This window comes from Aspergillus ibericus, assembly GCF_003184845.1.
Source record: "Aspergillus ibericus CBS 121593 unplaced genomic scaffold BO80scaffold_30, whole genome shotgun sequence".
NCBI classification, from domain to species: domain Eukaryota; kingdom Fungi; phylum Ascomycota; class Eurotiomycetes; order Eurotiales; family Aspergillaceae; genus Aspergillus; species Aspergillus ibericus.
Genome location: NW_020292128.1, coordinates 375,769 through 393,308, shown reverse-complemented (window position 1 = coordinate 393,308; position 17,540 = coordinate 375,769). Strand labels below are relative to the sequence as shown.

Sequence of the window (17,540 nt, the reverse complement as noted above, 5' to 3'; positions counted from 1 at the left end):
CCCCGGTACCTGGTACATGCCTTGGAGATCCGTTATGCCCCCTTGCACCTGAAGCCATGCGGTGAACTCATCCCTGCCGCTGCTCTTTCGACACAGTACTCGCTCGTGTACGTGTGTACTTCCCGTCCCACCTTGTGTTGCTGCTGCTGCGGTATTTCCCAAGGGGGTCGCCCTTGATTGCTCCACCGACTCGCACGCCCTCATCCTCTACCGGTGTTTATCTTTACCCGCCTCCCTTCCCCTACTCCGCCCACAATGGAGCAGCCGGAAATGTCCCAGCCTGCTGCCCATCATCACGATGATAGTCACCTCGTGACAGCTTATTTTCCGAACTCAACATCCACCGTTCCTCCTGCAGCACATCATCCCCCGCAATTACCGCCACTGGCATCCCCCCAGAAGGACTCCTCTCCGTCCGAACTCAGCTATCTTGACGGCCGTCTCAACTCCTCTCACTCCGAATCGCATTTCCAGCCACCTCACCATCATTCCCGCCGGCAGCATCGTCTGTCACATCCGTCTCAGGATCCCGGGGAGCACATCTATGCTGAATCTGGCCAAGCATCCGTTCCCCCGGAGACATCGGTTTCTTCGCCTTATCTCGAGAACGGCTCCATATTGACCCGAGCCTCAATCACGAGCGAGGCCGTGCGCAAAGAAGGGCGTGTTCGCGGGAGTTGGACGGATCATTCTTCGTACATGTCGGGCGATAACCACCCCAATGGCGCATCCCGCGTGCATAAACGAGCGGTTCATGACGATGACATTTCCCCGGAGCCTGCGGAGCCGGACGCTCTATTGATGGTGGTGAGCTTCCCTTGGTCTTCTGTGTCCAAATCATTTGGCCCGTAACTAACCGCCTGGACCCTAGTTTCGACTCTCCGTCCCCGTCCCCGTATTCTCCTTCTGTGCAGCATTCTACACCATCTTTGGTCTCATCTTCGTCCTCCTTGTGTCGCCGCTTCGGATATGTTCCTGCATACCATACTTTCGGACCACGTCCTTCCGAGCACAGCTTTGTGATCTGCTGGTGCCCCAGCTGCATATCCATGAACGATTGGTCTGTTTGCGACAGTCCTCGAGTAGATCTTCATCGACTCAGCCAATCTATGACCCGGAGGGATCATTTATCGCCGAGTCCATCGACTCCTATTCCATCGCTGGACTGCTCATGGTGCTGCTGTTATCGCCGTTTCTCTCCATAGCCGTATTTCTCCTTGCCTGGATTGCAGCCTTTTTCTGGATCTTTGCCATGATGTTAGGCAACCCAGACGGCACCGAGCGCAAAGATGATGGCCGCGCAGCTGTCCTTGGAGTCTGCCGGTGGTGGCAGATATGGCTTGGCAAGGCCCGTAAGTCGCTCGCTTAGGTCTGTTATTCATCCGTGGTTTTGATGCCGGCATGATACCAACGTTTGGGATATGTGGAATGACCTCCTGAGGCGTCCTTTGCTTTTTCTTTCGTTTCACTTTTTTTTTTTTCTTTTTCTTTTTTTCTTCGGCCTTCTTTATCCAGTCACCGGGCTGGTTTTCGAGGATTCCTTCGGAGTTGAGATATTGGTCGCCGGCGCGGGGAGTTTGCCATCATTATCGTCCATGACTCACGGCTTATCGTAGAGAGCAAACGTCGTCGTCACGAATTTCGATAGCGAGGGAGGTTGGGAGTTAGATTAATCGGTCTGCTGGCGAGGGAGCCTTTGATATTTTATATTTCCATGTACTCATACAATAGTGAGAGAATTGATACCCACATTTTGTTCTGCTTGATCACCGTCGAGAGTAGTCCGTAGTTAGTTAGTGAGGAAGGAATTTAGTCAGACCAATCCAACCGTATCCTCCGTAACGTACGGAGTAAATAGATAGTTCGATCCAAGGACGGAAGGAAGTAGGAACAGAAAACCCCCGAATCAACAGCCCCAAGGCCCACCGAGACAGAGCGCAGTCCAGAACCCGCGCGCCCACTGACTAAATCTGACAGATCACACCCACCTACGTAATCGGCTCGGAGTCCAAGTCCCAATCACCCTCCCGGTTACACGGGCATAGATGTACCTTGCTTGCTTCACTCCCGCTTTCAGGACATAGGCCCTGGAAGGTATGTATGTACCTTCCAGAGTCGAAACTTACATACGGAGTTACGGTAGTTACTCTGGGTGGTTACTGCTTATGTAAGGTAGTATAACTAGTTACTCCCATCGTATAAGATATGTAGATGTCTAAATCGGTAGGTAGGGATAGTATATCACCCGCAGTTGTTTATTCATAGATTACGGTAATATCGGGTATAGAGATGGGTGGGCTGGGCTATTTACGACGTAGGTTGTTGGAACGGGGTTAAGATGAATGTTGATCGAATTTTGCGTATGTCGGATCTGGGTAGAGTAGAGCAGAGCAGAGCAGAGCAGAGCAGAGCAGAGCAGTGTAAATTCGAACAGAACAGAATGAACGAATGAAGGAATGAATGAATGAATGAATTGAAAGGGTATATAAAGATACCTAATAAGGAATGATGACAACTAAATCATAACTGACTAACTATCTTTTTTTGGAGCGAACTAAGAAGGGTGATTGATGAAACATCATTGGGATTGTAAATTATCAACAGCAAAAATATAGATAGAGAGAAAAAGCAAGATGAGGTAAAGCAAGAGAGGTCTCGTCATACTCCATACATAAACATGGATTTCATTGCCTAGCTGGTATCCAGTGCCGTTAACGGGAAGAGGTGGAATTTGGAATGCTTTTGGGTCGGTGGGTAGGAGGGAGAATGAACTGGGATCAGTTCAGTCCAGAAGGGGTCGAGGGAATGGTTTGGAATAGGGTATGTATGAGGTTCATCTTCTGTTGCCCACGCGGAATCCACCGCCGCGTCCGCCGCGTCCACCCCGTCCGCCACGCATGGGCTTGCGCTTTTGAATGCGTCCAGCGCCGCTGGGCCCGTGGGTCTTGGGCATGCCGAGACCACGACGGCCGGGCCCGGGCCGGGAGGCAGGGCCAGAAGCGTGGTTGTCGTTGTCCTCGTCCACGTCCATATCATCGCCGCCCTTCTTCTTCTGGGACTGGGCCATCTTGAGCTTGCCGCGTTGGCCGCGACGCACGGCGTCGGGACCGCTGACGGCTTGAACGTAGGCGTTGATGCCGCTCTCGCCGGCGTTGTCGTCCAGGCCAGCGGACATGTCCACGTCCTGGGTGTCATCGCCCAGAAGCAGACGGCCATCGGCGTCGACCTTGGCGTTGCGCTTCTTCCGGGAGCCGGGACCGGTGTTGAGGAACCGGACACTGGGTTTGGTGGTGGAGATGTTGGCCAGAGCGTTGGGGGCGAGCAGATCCAGAGGGTTGTCCTCGGGAGACAATTCACGGATGTATTGCTCGCTCTGCTTGGCCTTCTTGGCCTTGCGGCCCTTGGAAGCGTGGGTGATTCCCTCTTCGTCGACGTCGATTTCGCTGGCGTCGTCGTCCGAGTCAAAGTCGGAGTCGTACACGGCCTTGTCGAAAGCGTTGCTGTAGGACCGACCGCCCTTCTCCTCCTTGCCTGCGGCTTCCTCTTCCTCGTCCTCATCCTCATCGTCACCACCGAGCTCGCCCTCCTTTCTCTTCTTCTTGCGTCTCTCGCGCAGCTTCCGGATGTTGACCACGAGCTTCCGGTCGCCTTCACCCACCAGCTCTTCCACGGGGGCGGCACCGAAGCGCCGGATAAGACGGTCAAGAATACCCTTCACCTTGCTGCGGAGACGGCCCTTGTGCTCCTTGCTCCAAACCATCAGGTTCGGCACCAGGGAGCTGAGGCGCGCGCGGAGGTCTTCGTCGGGGAGAACGACGACAGCGACCTTGACGAAGCCCAGCACAGACCGGACGATTTCACGGTTGTTGCTGGTAAGGAACAGCTCAACGGTCTGCACCAGGTCGGAGCGGACGGCGGGTTGAACTTGAGTGTGGAAGTCGAAGAACAGACGGGAGAGCGCGGTGACGGAGGCAGCAACCATGTGCGGCGAGCTACCGGCCAGACCCGCAGACACCATGGTGAAGAATTCCTCGATCGTAGCGGGGGCGTCAGGGGCGTCGTTGGGCATGTGGGGCACCAGCGAGTTGCGGATCTTGGTACCAGGAGGGTTCTGCTCAGAGTCGGTGGTTCTCTTCGCCAGGTGAATGAGCAGGTCGAACGAGGCAGTGCGGGCCTTCTCGTTGCTTTCCTTGCAGCCCAGGACGACTTCCGAGAGAACGGAGGGGATGAAATGCAGGTCGGATGTCGGCAGGTAGGTGATGAGTTCGTAGATAGCAAGCATACGATCACGGCGAGCGGACGCAGGGGTCTTGTCCGCCGTGTTGATGATGAGGGCCTGAAGCTCCGAACTACGCTCGCGAAGCGCAGCGCTTCCGGTCTCGGTCTGGGCCAGACGGGGAATCAGCTTGTAAGCCTTCTTGATCAGCTGCTGATCACCGGTCTGCCCGCTAAGGATGGCCGCAGCCAGAGCAAACAGGTTGGCGAAGCTCGAACGGGGCAGGTAGATTGACATGGCAATGACCAGGTCGATCAGGGTGTGCGAAGTAGGCGGCATCTTGTCACCAGAACCGGACTGCTGGTTGCCCTGCTTGGCCGCCTCGGTCTCGGAGACCACCGAGGATTCGAGCATCGAGCTAACACGCTCGAAAGTTTCATTGAGCTCCTGTAAATCATTAGCAAGACTTGCAAGTCGAAGACACGGGGCAAATAACCAACCTGCTCGGGGACAATGCTCAGGTAGGCATTGATACATTGGAGGATGTAACCCCTGTAGTGCGGGAGCGTTTGGCTGTACACGTTGAACAGAACCGCCAACAGGTTGCTAGCGAAGCCAGCAAGATGAGCAATGTTCTTCTTCGCGGCTTCCTTGGTGATCCTGCGCTGGAGGATCAGGTCGTCGCCGTCCGCCTCGACGGACAGGATGGCCTGGTTGGACTCCACCAGGTTCTGCAGAGCTCTGCAGATGTCGACACGCAGGTCGGTCTGCTTGTAGAGAACGTTGGAGAGCAGTTCCGCAAAGCTTTGGTCGAAAGACTCGACCAGGTCGAGAGGCAGCTCACAGTACCCAGGAAGGATGGCCCACGTCTGCTGGACGAGGGTCTCAAAGATCTTCACCTCGACGTTCTTCTCCTTGGCGCTGTAGTCCATGACCTTGTGGTACAGGGCCTCACTGAGGGGAACGAATTCGGAGCGGAAATGGGCAAGGTTGGTGTTGGTAACGTTGTCGCGGAGCACCGGGAGGAACCAAACGCGACCAGGCTGGCCATGTTTCTGCTCAATGATGTTCAGGGGCAGAATCTCCAGGACTGCAGCAGGGCCCATGGCCTCGATTGCGCTACCTAGAACATTGTCCGCCTCCTTCTTTCCCTGGAAAGACTCGTTGCTGCGGAGCTCTCCGACCGTCCGGACAACACCGTCCAGGAAAGGGCTGGAGCGCCACTTGAAGCTGTCGAACAAAGCCGCGCAGACGTTGAACACTTCCCGCCACGCTGCCTGGTACTTGACGGAGAGCAGATCCATGGCCGCCTTGGCCAACTTCTCCAGCGTCTTCTCATCGTAGACGGAGGGCTCGATGATGACGCTGCTCGGGATACAATTGGCCAAGAACGAGACCAAACATTCGGATGCCGATACGCGGATGTTGCTAGAAGGCGAAGCCAGATAGCCGGAAACCATGTTGAACAGAGCGGGCAGCTTCTCGAAGGTATCCTCGGGGCTAGTCTGAGCAGACACATCGTAACCGCGCGACAACACGGCAATCCAGGGCGGCAGCAGCTGCGAATCGTTCTGTGCGGGCTTCAAGTCCGTGATAGCCTCCAAGAGACGGGGGAGCTTCGAGGACGAAAACTCATCGGCCATGCTGGAAAAGATCACCTCAAACACCTCGAAAGCACCCATCGTGATGAATTCGTTGCTGGAGCGGGAGGCGTTCATCAACAGCTCGCACAGCGGCTCGATCTTCTTGCTGGGCCAGCCTCCGGATGCGATCGCAATCGTCTTCACCAGTTGCAGGGAGTGGATGACCAAAGGATCGTGGGTGTCCCGGCTCTGGGGATCATGACGACCACGCTTGGACTTTGCAGCGGCGGTGATGCTGTCACTCAGAGTGCGCATGGCGGTCTCGGCACACATATCAGCAGCCGGGTGATCGAGAGAAGGGCTGGGCGGAGGCGTCTTGAGAACCTTGACCAAAGCGTCCTGGGCACGCTTCCGCACCTTGGGGCGGTGGTCGACGGAGAGACTCAGCAGGCCCGCCATCGCACGTCGCGGGCCGATCTGGGTGTGAGGGAGATTCCAGGCGGGGACATCCTGAGCGACGAGGAGCGACTCGAGACAGCCAATGGACGGACGGAGAAGCGGGGCATCGACTTCAGGCAGGGAGAGCGCAGGAGCGAGACTGGTGAGGATCTGAGAGAACTTGGAGCGGAGGATCGGGGCAGGGACATAAGCGGTGGTGATATCGAGCAGATAGACGACGGAGGTTGCTAAATCCTTGTTGACGATGCCTTGGGAGGCGGAGATGGACTGGGCCAACAGCGCAAGCAGCGCTGCAAAATAGGCGGTGGGGGAAAAGTCGGCTTTTTGATCGCGAAGAGTGTCTTCCACTGCAGACAGCACCACGGCCGTCTAAAGGGTCAGTTGTCAGCAGGCAATGCCATGATGATAAGTGGTGGGTGGGTGAACTCCGCGGATGAGGATTCGACGGGACTTACATGGTGCTGATTCTGCAGCTTGGGAGACTTGATCTTCTCAAGCTTCTCCGCCAGGGTCGCCATGGTGAGACGATCGACCGACGGGCAGTTGAGAAGTAGATCCAGGAAATCTGGGACGGACTTGGGGGGGAAGAGGAGGAGAGAAGAAGAGGTGGATGCGGAGATTTTTTTTGTGGTCCGGCTCGATCTTTTGGGCAGGTGAAAAAAAGGTACACCCATTCTTGGCGGCCTCTATCGATAACCCGATAACAGCCAGCTTCACCTCCTCTCTCTCTCCACGCATGGCTGGGATTCTACGATGATTCTGTCTATTCAACACTAGATCGATTCTCATTCATGCGGTCCATTTCGGAGAAGAAGTTGAAGAATAATGAAAAAGGAAAATAGCGTAATCAGACATGACAATCGTCAAACATAGCCTCCACCTATCCGTCCGGATCAAACTCTCAGACCAGTATATAGCCTCGTGTCGGATTCCCACCCCCTCCTTAAGACGTCATGCGTCCATCTCGCCAGTCCTCCCGTTCGCTCCTACTCGGACACAGATCAGCTTAGCTTCCACGGCTCCTCTGGTGGAGTTTCCCCTCTCTTTGATTCTCTCAGTCTTCTCTCGCACCCCCTGCATATTCCTCACATCGCCGCATCGTGTCAGGCCACGGACAATGCCTGGCTCTGGCGACGGTCATGGAGGGTATCTCAACGGTCCAAGTGCCAACTGATGCTTGAACCCGCATTACCCATCATACTCAACCAAGTGTCTCATCTCGCCTCGCGCCTGACAAACACCCAGGCGACGCGGCAGTCGCGAATAAAAGGGAAACCAAATGCGAACTTCACGTCTAGAAGAGGATCTCTCCGCTATGCTCAGGCTCGAATCCCAATGTCTGTAGCTTCCCCTGGCGCTTCTTGTCTCCGGTTTTCCGCGCGCTCTCTTCCTTCTTTTTCAGCTCAAACACTTCCTGGAACGACGCTCGCTGGATGTGAGGGGGGATATCATCTTCCTTGTCGAGATCCTGTAGGGGGGGACGCAATCCCATTAGTCAACTAACCCAGACATCGGACAGGAAACCAAGAACATACAATTTCACCAAGAAGCAACACATTCTCGCCGCGAACGAGGAATATCCCGCGCGGGATATCGGCATAGAGATTTCCGGCGTAGAGACGCTCAATGGTATCCTGAAGAACGAGGTTTGCTGCAGGAGAAACAGAGTCGCATCGTTAGATCGCCAAGTCCCAAGAGAGTATCCCATAAGCATATCGTTGCCATAAGCGCATACCGAATTGATCCCAACTCCTCAAAACTCCAATCAATTTCCGCCCATCTCGCAGAACTAGAACCAGCTTCTCTGATGAGCGTTAGATCGGATTTCAACCTTCCCATACCCCACACCAATCAACATAACAAATAATCCACAAATGCAAAGAAGACAAACGCACTATCCGTCAAATCCAACAACTGAGCCGCCGTGGTGAACATCTGCGGCGGTAATTGCGGGGGCCCTTGCGACATCGGTCCGAGCGTATTGTTCTGCTGGGGGGGAAAGCCCTGCGGCGCATTGCCGTGGTGAGCACCCGCGGGGGTCTCGCTGATCGAAAGCCGTTCCATATCCTCGTTGGAAGGGAGGAGGGGTGGGCGGGTTATGGTTGGAGATCGAGGAAGGGAACTGGAGGGGCGAGGTGATGAGTCAACCGCCAATTGGTAGTTATGCGACGGGGTGGGGAGTGTGAAGATGTCTGGTCGGAGCTGAAATTCTGGGATTTGAGAGAGAAAGTTAAGGGGTTCTCATGCTGCGAGGTCGAGTGGAAGCAGCGGCGATGAGCCAGGCAATGCGGTGCTGCATCGGCAGGTGGGAAGGAGTCGTTGGTGCGGCCGAGGGACCCTGGTGTTTGTCCTGTTTGTCCCTGCTGCCCGCCATCGTCATCGACATGTTTATGTACTAAGTGTAATGGATATTTACCTGGGAATAACATGAAAATGTTGGACGATACTATTACTGGCTATTTGGGAGTAGATCAAGAGCGGAGTTGGCTTTATTCGTAGTCTCTACTGAGTCTGATGTCCTGGGAATGCGCTATATTCCCATGTACTCTGATCCGTGATATATATTGTATAGTGACGAGAGAATAGCCTACACTGAGCAACCTCGTACGGAGAGTTACGATCACACCTTCTCCACGCTACGAACAAAGGAATATACCTAAAGCATGTCTCCTGGCGCACAGCGTGGCTGGCCTACGATTTTCTAGATACACGAGTCTTGCGGGAAAATGAGATCCATCTCAGAGGCTTGTTGTGTGACGTAAACTCTCAATCTGCCAAGGAATGCGGCGTTGTTATGAGTAATTTCGTTCAAATTGGAATCAAATGGCTCCGAGGACATTCCAAACAGCAAAGGATCAGAAAGAAAGAAAACCCAGGGCATAGGCCATCCTTCATGATGACCATTTTTGTTGACTTTTAGGTGTCCTTGATAATACACAATGCGATCAACCTAAAATGACATGCGAGAAATGAAGACAGAGGAAGATCCCTAAGAAGGCAACAAAAAGTGGAAATGTCAGTCAGCTTTTTGATAACGACCATCCAAGTCAACCACCCTGCACGCAGCGGATTAAGCGACGCTCACCCCTCGACGCTGACCACGCATTCTCTCTTCGCGTCGCCGACTATACGGAGCGCAATACGGCTCGTCCGAGGACCCGATATTCGCCCGAACCGGTTCCTGGGATCGATGATATGCGGGACTCGACGGGGGCGGTGGGAGCTGCATCACTTTGAACTGATCCACGCTGATGATCCTCAAGCCGTACAGGTACTGCATCAATTCGAAGTCGGGTCTGCTGCCGGCTAGAGTCTGACCCTGCTGATAGTGGACCACATCGACGTGGTCCAGCATAACGTCCCAGGCTCTTGACTCGGGGGTATCATTAAACCGTTCACTGGGACAGAGAGGACAGCGCGCTGTCTTGGGAGGCTCGTGAGTGCGGAAGTGGCTGAAGACATGGGTCCTCCAGTCCTCGGCATTGTCGAAAGTGACATGACAGTCTAGGACATGGAAGAGGCAGATATAGGTATAAGGGCTGCGACGTTCCGCGTGGGCCGGTACGACGAGAGCCCCCGTTCCATCATCTTCCAGTATCTCATGACCTGCAAGTCTCGATGCCCATCGTGTGTCTAGGGATATACTGGACGAGGATGCCGATGCCGATGCAGTATCATTCGATAAGGACGGTACACCGGTCGATGGTGGCATATACACGACGACGCCTTCACTCATGCTTGACCCGGGGGATGAAGAAGCCCAGGTGCAGTGTACGGAGTTTAAATGTCTCTGATAATCGAGGAGGACGCCAACGCGCCCCGAGATGGGCAGCGAAATGCGATCCTGTCTGAGAGAGCGATCGAGAGAGCCTGTTCCCACATGCTTAGTCTGTGTGCAGCGAGGGAAGACACAGAGCCAGTCATGGCCGTGGGGAAGTCACCATTCCCCTGCTTGATGGACGAGGCCGTCGAAGCGGGGAAAGTAACAGGCGTGAAAGTGAGTTTCACATGGGAAGAAGACATCGCATTACCTTTTTGTGATTAGATTTACAACCGTCCAGGCCAACACACGCGGATGAGTGGCAGCATCACACCAAGACCGATCGTGCCTGAAAAGAGGTGGAGAGCGATTCAGCGACGGCCATGGTGGGTATGAGGCTCCAGAGCGCGCATAGCGGGGAAAGGAAAAAAAAACCAAGAGCCAAGATGGACGACGCTGGAGGAGAAGGAGTGGACGAAGGAGGGGGGGAACCCGGATGACCCCGTAGCGATGATTAGTCGCTTAGCAAGCCTTTCACCTCATCGAGTCACCACCTCTCCAGCCCTGTCCCTGTCGCTGTCCTGATGGGTGGGTGAGGCCGAGAGTGCGAATCCCCTTCAGTGGATAAGGCCAACGACAGCTTGGCTTGTTTGCTTTTTCTTTTCGTCCATTAACCCCCGAGACAGGTCATATCCAACACTAGATCGGAGATCGATTGCATCATTTCAGCGCGCCGCAATCTTCTCTACGCCCACGCATCGGACCACGCCGACAGCCAGGGAGGCAGTGAAGCACAGACTGGCGTGCAAAATCCCGGGGTCGACAAGCCACCGTCGGAAGTTCGGCATCAGCGCCAATCCCGATGGCTGCGGATATCTAATCTGCCCCTGCCACTCGCCGAGATAACCTGGACGACTGCTGACCCGTTGCGAAGGGATCATGCGCGGAGATCGACATCATCTGAGGGATTGGACTCTTTGAGGGGGCAGGGGGTCTGCACGGGACCATCGCATCCCAGTTCATCGCAAACCGGACGGCCCGGTGGGCTCGTTCCCAACTACGGGCCGCGGGCTATCTACATGTACTGATTGGCTACAGGGATTATACTCCGCAGATTGCTCCGATTAAGGCTTATTTGGATTTTTGTGACTCCTCTCATCCGGCTCGAGGTCTATAATCACAGCGTAGAAGAGGCAAGGAAACAGTTGTGTCTCGCGACATGACTTGAATCAGGAGGTCCGGACCTCGGAGAGAAGAGAGAACACAGAAAACAACAGCTGAAGAGCCATTTCGCTTGGTATAGGGTAGCGGAGAAGAAGAGGGCCTAGAAGACCAAGCCCCAGGACGAAGGCAAGGGGGAGAATCAGAGGGGACAAAAAACAATTCACAAGATATCCCGTCCATCTATCAGTAGTGACGCCTTGCAAAAAGATATGAGCAGGGAAGAAAAACAAGGGAAATCCAACAGAGCTGAGGAAAAAAAACCACCCAATCACCCGACACCAATGATGCCCATGAACCACTGTAAATGCACAAGTCTATTCGGTCGTAGCGCGCATGAAGAACTGCTGATTTTTTGAGAACCCAATTTTTACACAAACCAAGAGTTGGCTGAAAAGGTCGACTAGAAACGTTCGGCCAGATCGCCCCCAGCAACCGAGTTGGCGGTGGACGAGCTCACCGAGGAAAACCCACTGCTGGGATTCAGCATATCCTGAACGGCGACTTTCGGCACCTGGGGGACGGGCAGTTTGCGCTGCGTCCCATCCGGTTTAGACATGATGTCTGAAATGCTTGGGCCAACATGACCTTGGCTGGGGCTGTAGTAGGTGGGACCCTCGGGTTGCGGCTCCATCGGAGCAAGAGCAGGTGTGTGGTGGAGTGACAGATGACGGATCGACGGCAGGTGCAGATCGCTGGAGCCCAGGGGTCTCAACCGCGGCGAGTGAGCGGGAGTCGCCAGAGGTGTGTGGTCGGGGGTGGGGGAAAGGGAGTCGTGGGAGAAGGTGGGAGAAGAAGGAGCAGTGGAGTTTGGAGAGTTGGGCCTCGAGCGCTTGACGCGGTGCGAGTAGCCATCGTCTTCCTCGTGGGAGTGCGAGCGGCTCATGTTGTGCGTGATTGCGTAAGCAGACAGGGATGGGAGGCGGCCACTTCCGTGGTGGCGCGAGCTAAACAGGTGGTGACTGCGTGGCCCTGCATGGAAGCTGAAGTGTTCGTCGCGCTCAACCTGCGACGCTGCCGTCGCCAATAGATTGATGTCCATGCCTGATGAGGCCCGCTCGCTATTGCGCGAATACGGACCCAGGTTTGATCGCATGTGGTTGGCGTAACTGGAGAAGGAGTGAGGCGGAGAGATGTCGGGGGATCCGACCTGCGAGACGGGGGCAGACCGAGTCATGGGCTTGCTGGGAGGAGGCATCATGGCGCTCGCGTTGTTTGCCATGGCGTTGTCCTGGCCAGCCGCAGCTGCAGCAGCCGCAGCCAGATGTTGAGCCTTGTTGCTGCGCCTCGAGTTGGGATTGTTGTGAATTCTCGAGTGGCGCGTAAGCTCATCCGAACGACTGAAGCGCTTGGTGCAGCCGGGGAATTGACAGGCGTGCGGCTTTTCACCCGTATGCGTGCGGATATGCCTGGTCTGATGCTCCAGACGGTGGAAGGCGCGATCGCAGAGGGGGCACTTGTATGGACGGGGAAGATCCTGACGCACTTCTTCGGTCGCAGGCCGGGCACCCTTCATGAGGGGAGGAAGTAGGCTCACGGAGGAGGCCATGCTGGAGGTGGATTGTGTACTTGTTGGGGTGGAAGGACCCTTGGAGCTGTCCACGGGGGTGGAAGGCGTTGAATCAACGGGATTGCTCTGAGGGTTCAGCAGATTGGAGAAATCTACTGAAGAGGCCGGTGGCGGCATGTGAAGCTTGTCCTAGTTCCGAGGAGGGTAGTGAAGGTAGGACAGAGCCGGGTTAAAAGGACACGTTCGGAAGGGATGAGATGCCGAGGCGACGGTGATGCACGTCGCGACCAGGGGTAGGGAGCTATATCGGCCCAGTCGATCACCACCCGCTAGTACCCCAGACCTAACCTTGGCGAGGCGAGATGATAGGAGGAGCGCGCAAGGGTAACGAGGATCACAGGCCCTATGACGAACCAGGGCGGCGCGGCAGTCGAGTGTGAAATCAACTCAAGGGCTGATAAGGACGAATTTTCCCTTTCAATGACTGAAGGGATACGGAATGTGGGAGCAATGATAGTGGTGATGGTGGTGGTGATATCGAACCCGGAATCGGAAATAGACCCCGGATGAATGAGTAGCGAGCCGACAAGGGCGAGGTTGAAGCGAAAGGTCTCGGGAAGCAGAGAGAGAGGGAAGAAAAGAATCTGGAGAAGTTGGATCTGGGGAGACGACGGTATAAGAAGAAGAACCGGAAGAGGGAGGAAATGAGGAATGGAGGGGAAGAAGAAGGAAACGGAGCTCGGGGGAGGGGAGGGAAAAAGAGGGCGAGTCGTAGAGGGGGTGGGTTTATCGGAATCGGGAGAGCAGAATTGGGAACGCGAAGGGAAAAAATGATTTTTTCCTATTTAACAGAAAAAGGAAATTCACGAAAAAGAAAAAAGACTATGTACTTTGTGTGGGGATGAATATCGGGGGGGCAAAAAAAGCAGGCTCTCGAGAGGAAAGGGAAAAAGAACGTGCTTGAACCAGATCGGCTGCTTTGCTTCTTGGGGCTTCAACCGGTCAGTTTACCAGTCGGATGGGACGACCCTTTTTTTTAAATAAAAAAAGATTTTTTTCTTCATTTCTACATATTGTCACCCCCTCTCCTTTTTGGCTCAGCAATCATTTCTATACCTCCCTTCCCGAATCTTTATTTCTCCAGGGTATTTCCTCCTCGAGTCCTTGAATTGGCGGCAGGTCTCCATTTGTTGCCTATCTCGGGGCTTCTTCCGTCTAGTCTTCGGACCACGCACGGTGTGTTAGAAAAATTCCACTATGACTGACCGGGAAGAAAAAGACTCCAAACGGGTAAGGCGTGTTGTAAAAAAAAAAAAAAAAAGAATGTGGGGCGGGCTAGAGTCGATAGGGATTACGGAGTAGAAACTGGAACTGCAGAAGTGGCTGTGTGGTCTGGAGAAGTGCGTGCCCCGTGTTGTTGGGGGTCGGTAAAAGTCGTAAGGTAAAGTTGTACGGAGTACGGAGTAAGATCGGGAGGGTTCCGTCTTCTGCTCAGTGGGTGGTGGTAGTAGTGGTGGTAACTGGTAACTGGTAAGATATCACGAACACGAACAGCCCCCTCCTCTTTCAACCACCCCCCCGTCTCAGACTTCCGCACCGGCTATCGCGGATGATCTGGACAATCCTCCTCGATAGGCGACCGCGTAGATATCTCCCTAGGCCCCATCGGGCGTCGGGATGATGTCTCGTCCGTGGGTGACCAAGCGCGGTTGATTACGCGATTTGTCTCGCCGGTCGGATAATGCGAGACACCTTGCTAAAGAATCCATGTGATAGTAGCTGTCTATCTCCTGTAGCCTATTGATCATTTGCACGGGATAGGGAATCGCCATGATCACCAGTGGTTATCTACGGGGTAGGTAATCATGCCGTATGGGCCTTGACCGAAAGCGTGATACGGTCAAGCGGAGGTTGAGCCCAGGGCGGCGGCGGACACGAAAGGAATCCCCCAGATGATGCCATTTTGATGATGAGGGTCGATGATGGAGGTATGAGGTGATTTCTGAATTCTGGCTTTCCTGGTTGTGGTTTATCATTTGCTTATTTTTTGTGTTTTTTTTTTTTTTTTTCCGGGCGTCTGCGTGTGTCTTCCCCAACCTGTCTGGGGCATTACCGGGGAAGGAGGTTGCTGGACAGATCTTCAGGACGGCCCAGTCCAGACCAGCTGATCGACCATCATTCAGCAATGGTTGGGTACAGCGAGAACTAAGATAACCGGCAGGGGAGACAAACTCAGGTCGAATGAGAGTTCCATGACCCAGGTGACGGGCACGATGATCATAGCCGGTGTATGGCAGACCGTTGCGTTGAACTAAGAGTCATACGATGGGCGATGGGCGAGATCCAATACATCATCCATCCTTCTACTCCTGGATGCTGTAAATACTCAAATACTAATCTGAGGCTGCTGCTGGCGGCACCCAGTGGATGGACTGGAGCCCACGAAAATGAGCCGGGATGCCAATCCAATGCGGGTGAAGGGCGAAGGCTGACCGACCGCAGTCGGGGACTGTGGGGGAAGACAGCATTGCATCAGCCTCATGACTCAGACAAATCATTGGCCCTGTCAGAGCGCCCTTGAGGCATGTACGGCGCAAGACGAGGCGACCCTCAGCTGCCTCCGGACAACAAAGCCTATCTATGGACCCAACACGGCGATGACTCGACCGGGTTGCTGAATGGCATCGATGGCTCGGGGGGCCAGGTTAATTACTTGCGTCCAACAGCCATGCATCCCTCGTATCTACCCCGTACCCCCGTACAATAATATAATACCCCATGGACAAGTCGAGACTCAAAAGGGACTGCTGTTGGCAGCGCCATCGCATAATATCGGCATTTAGACCCGTCAGCCCGAATCGATGGCCCTCCTATTTAACCGGGGGTGCAAGGTTTAGGGCAAGGCGGCATTACTAGTGAGAGCTGAGCAGAATCATTTCTCGCCCGCAACCCCTGGACTAGCGCTTAATATCTTCACCACGTCGGTGGACGCGCCACCCTGCGTCGTTTCATCAGTGCCAGGCACCCACATCTCCAGCACAAGACACCACGGGGGCGCCAAAGAGAAAGGGGGTGAGACCGTAAGACCGTGAGACTTGAGACTGGAGAGGGGCCAAGCTCGGAAATTGAACTCCGCAATCCCCAGGTCCACCTGGCTGCCTGCGCCCGGAATGTATTATTCCCCCAGACAGATGCTCACCTCCCCATCTTGATGCTAGCAGCTAGTATCTACATGGTCGCCCCCGGACCTTCAGTTGGGGAAATCTCCATGCGGAGATTCGCCACCGAGTGCGGAGATGGTAGATTACTAGATTACTAGATTGACGGGTCGCCGTTCAGACTCCGGATCACTCGACGACACTGTTCGCTGAATTGCATGGTGCTAGCCGGTCCACAGCCCAGGTGTCATCGGGATAAAGAATGATACGGTCTCGGCAAGTCCAGCCAGCCCAAGACCCCCGGATGCCTCCCCCCAAGGCCTATGATTATGATATCACTGTTATTTATCCTTTAATCAACATGTCATTTGTACATTCTATTTATATTTTAATTTTGGGGGCTTTGGGCTTTCTTATCAGACAGACAGGCCATTCTCAGCGGTCTGGTGATGGAGAACATCATCCAAGGAACAAGACTCTCGGCACGCTGTACGGTGTGGTGTCCCTCAGGAGGCATTATTCACTGGACGGCAATCCAAGGAAGCGGGAGACATGCATCAAGCCGTCTGAGCAGGTCCCTTAGTGGTAGATCACAGATAGTCCAACCCCGAGGGGTCCGCGCCGACCGGGGACTAGATCCGTCGATACCTGATATTCAGGGCTTCCGTCTGAGAATTGTCATCGGACAGGATGCAGAAGGTCATGTCGCCGACTGTAGGTAACACATGCCCCTCCCAGGCCACTGCCCCCATTGTTGTCAACTTGTCACCCGGAAGTCTCGAGAAGCGGTAGATGTTATCTTCAAAGAAGGGGAGGGGGGAGGGAATCCGACGGATGAAACCCCCACCGGGCGATATCGTGGTTCTACTGCCTGCTCTGATAGGCTAAACTCGGCTGCGATCAGCGGATGTCGGATCGTGACCTTGGATGGTTCGTTCGTTCGTGGCTTGGAGAGAGTTCCCGGGACCAGAGAGGAAGGCGTCGCGACATGGCAGATCCCAAGATATGAAAGGAGGGGGGAATGGCTAATGAGATTCGTCAGATAAGGCGACAAAAGTACTTTTCATTCACCAGGTGCAGATACCAGGCGGTGGCATGGACATGGTCTCCGCCTTGAATATGGAGGGACTAGCTATCTTACACCATCCACCATCCATCATACACCATACACCACACACCACCCTCCCCTCATCTCTGCCATCAACCTTGCCTTATCTTTATCTTCCAGGGATCCACGATAGATAGGATGCATCACACGAAATTCCTTGTGAGTGTGTGTGGGGTGGGGGGGGGGGACCAGGAGCAGCTGATGCCGGACCGATTGCCGGCACTTTGCCGGTGTGTGAAATGTGAATTGGTGATACCCAAGGAAGGGGCGCCTAGCAATCACCCCACCATCTCCAGGCTTGGGAGGGTGGGACAAATGGGGAAAGAGAAGACGGAGGTTGGCACGCAGGTACCGCTGCCTTTGTACGTAACTTCCCCCCCAACTAGCCCGAGCCACGTACTTCCTTGGAGGTAACCTTCCTTATTATTGCATTATTCACGGGCATCCTCTCCTTGCTGGTTATTGGGGTCGGATTATTCCCGCAGATTCTGGCCAGCCAGCCAGCCTGTCATTGCACCACATTTC

At 54.5% G+C, this 17,540-nt stretch overlaps 7 protein-coding genes across 7 annotated transcripts; 2 read left to right on the top strand and 5 right to left on the bottom strand.

Annotated features, from left to right (window-relative positions):
* BO80DRAFT_142089 (uncharacterized protein) lies at nt 1–1,581 on the top strand. The gene is made up of 2 exons (XM_025713703.1): nt 1–804; nt 872–1,581. The coding sequence occupies exons 1-2, from the start codon at nt 256–258 to the stop codon at nt 1,367–1,369; spliced, it is 1,047 nt and encodes a 348-aa protein (XP_025573577.1). The 5' UTR covers nt 1–255; the 3' UTR covers nt 1,370–1,581.
* On the top strand, nt 1,314–1,676 carry BO80DRAFT_142083 (uncharacterized protein). The gene has a single exon (XM_025713702.1). The coding sequence runs from the start codon at nt 1,422–1,424 to the stop codon at nt 1,614–1,616; it is 195 nt and encodes a 64-aa protein (XP_025573576.1). The 5' UTR covers nt 1,314–1,421; the 3' UTR covers nt 1,617–1,676.
* A 718-nt stretch (nt 1,677–2,394) lies between these two features.
* Nucleotides 2,395–6,868, bottom strand: BO80DRAFT_411037 (mRNA-binding protein RRP12). The gene is made up of 3 exons (XM_025717952.1): nt 6,714–6,868; nt 4,717–6,627; nt 2,395–4,663 (listed from the first exon to the last, which is right to left on the bottom strand). The coding sequence occupies exons 1-3, from the start codon at nt 6,774–6,776 to the stop codon at nt 2,834–2,836; spliced, it is 3,804 nt and encodes a 1,267-aa protein (XP_025573575.1). The 5' UTR covers nt 6,777–6,868; the 3' UTR covers nt 2,395–2,833.
* Nucleotides 6,869–7,492: 624 nt separating this feature from the next.
* BO80DRAFT_142064 (U6 snRNA-associated Sm-like protein LSm1) lies at nt 7,493–8,405 on the bottom strand. Its single transcript, XM_025713701.1, has 4 exons — nt 8,154–8,405; nt 7,994–8,062; nt 7,794–7,909; nt 7,493–7,726 (listed from the first exon to the last, which is right to left on the bottom strand). Exons 1-4 carry the CDS (start codon nt 8,320–8,322, stop codon nt 7,553–7,555), a joined length of 528 nt encoding a protein of 175 aa, XP_025573574.1. The 5' UTR covers nt 8,323–8,405; the 3' UTR covers nt 7,493–7,552.
* A 923-nt stretch (nt 8,406–9,328) lies between these two features.
* BO80DRAFT_359676 (uncharacterized protein) lies at nt 9,329–9,970 on the bottom strand (the record flags this gene model as incomplete). Its single annotated transcript, XM_025715937.1, has 1 exon — nt 9,329–9,970. One exon carries the CDS (start codon nt 9,968–9,970, stop codon nt 9,329–9,331), a length of 642 nt encoding a protein of 213 aa, XP_025573573.1.
* A 28-nt stretch (nt 9,971–9,998) lies between these two features.
* On the bottom strand, nt 9,999–10,768 carry BO80DRAFT_426782 (uncharacterized protein). The gene has a single exon (XM_025719853.1). It carries the CDS (start codon nt 10,279–10,281, stop codon nt 10,039–10,041), a length of 243 nt encoding a protein of 80 aa, XP_025573572.1. The 5' UTR covers nt 10,282–10,768; the 3' UTR covers nt 9,999–10,038.
* A 764-nt stretch (nt 10,769–11,532) lies between these two features.
* Nucleotides 11,533–13,190, bottom strand: BO80DRAFT_142029 (C2H2-type zinc finger protein). The gene has a single exon (XM_025713700.1). It carries the CDS (start codon nt 12,924–12,926, stop codon nt 11,643–11,645), a length of 1,284 nt encoding a protein of 427 aa, XP_025573571.1. The 5' UTR covers nt 12,927–13,190; the 3' UTR covers nt 11,533–11,642.
* Between the last annotated feature and the right edge of the window lie 4,350 nt (nt 13,191–17,540).

Coding starts and splice junctions, on each gene's coding strand:
- BO80DRAFT_142029 (XM_025713700.1), bottom strand. CDS start 12,926: ATGCCGCCACCGGCCTCTTCAGTAGATTTCTCCAATCTGCTGAACCCT.
- BO80DRAFT_142089 (XM_025713703.1), top strand. CDS start 256: ATGGAGCAGCCGGAAATGTCCCAGCCTGCTGCCCATCATCACGATGAT. Junction 805..871: donor AGCCGGACGCTCTATTGATG/GTGGTGAGCTTC, acceptor CCTGGACCCTAG/TTTCGACTCTCCGTCCCCGT.
- BO80DRAFT_426782 (XM_025719853.1), bottom strand. CDS start 10,281: ATGTCTTCTTCCCATGTGAAACTCACTTTCACGCCTGTTACTTTCCCC.
- BO80DRAFT_411037 (XM_025717952.1), bottom strand. CDS start 6,776: ATGGCGACCCTGGCGGAGAAGCTTGAGAAGATCAAGTCTCCCAAGCTG. Junction 6,628..6,713: donor AGCTGCAGAATCAGCACCAT/GTAAGTCCCGTC, acceptor CTGACCCTTTAG/ACGGCCGTGGTGCTGTCTGC. Junction 4,664..4,716: donor TGAGCATTGTCCCCGAGCAG/GTTGGTTATTTG, acceptor AATGATTTACAG/GAGCTCAATGAAACTTTCGA.
- BO80DRAFT_142064 (XM_025713701.1), bottom strand. CDS start 8,322: ATGGAACGGCTTTCGATCAGCGAGACCCCCGCGGGTGCTCACCACGGC. Junction 8,063..8,153: donor GTTGTTGGATTTGACGGATA/GTGCGTTTGTCT, acceptor AACGCTCATCAG/AGAAGCTGGTTCTAGTTCTG. Junction 7,727..7,793: donor TGTTGCTTCTTGGTGAAATT/GTATGTTCTTGG, acceptor CCCCCCCTACAG/GATCTCGACAAGGAAGATGA.
- BO80DRAFT_142083 (XM_025713702.1), top strand. CDS start 1,422: ATGTGGAATGACCTCCTGAGGCGTCCTTTGCTTTTTCTTTCGTTTCAC.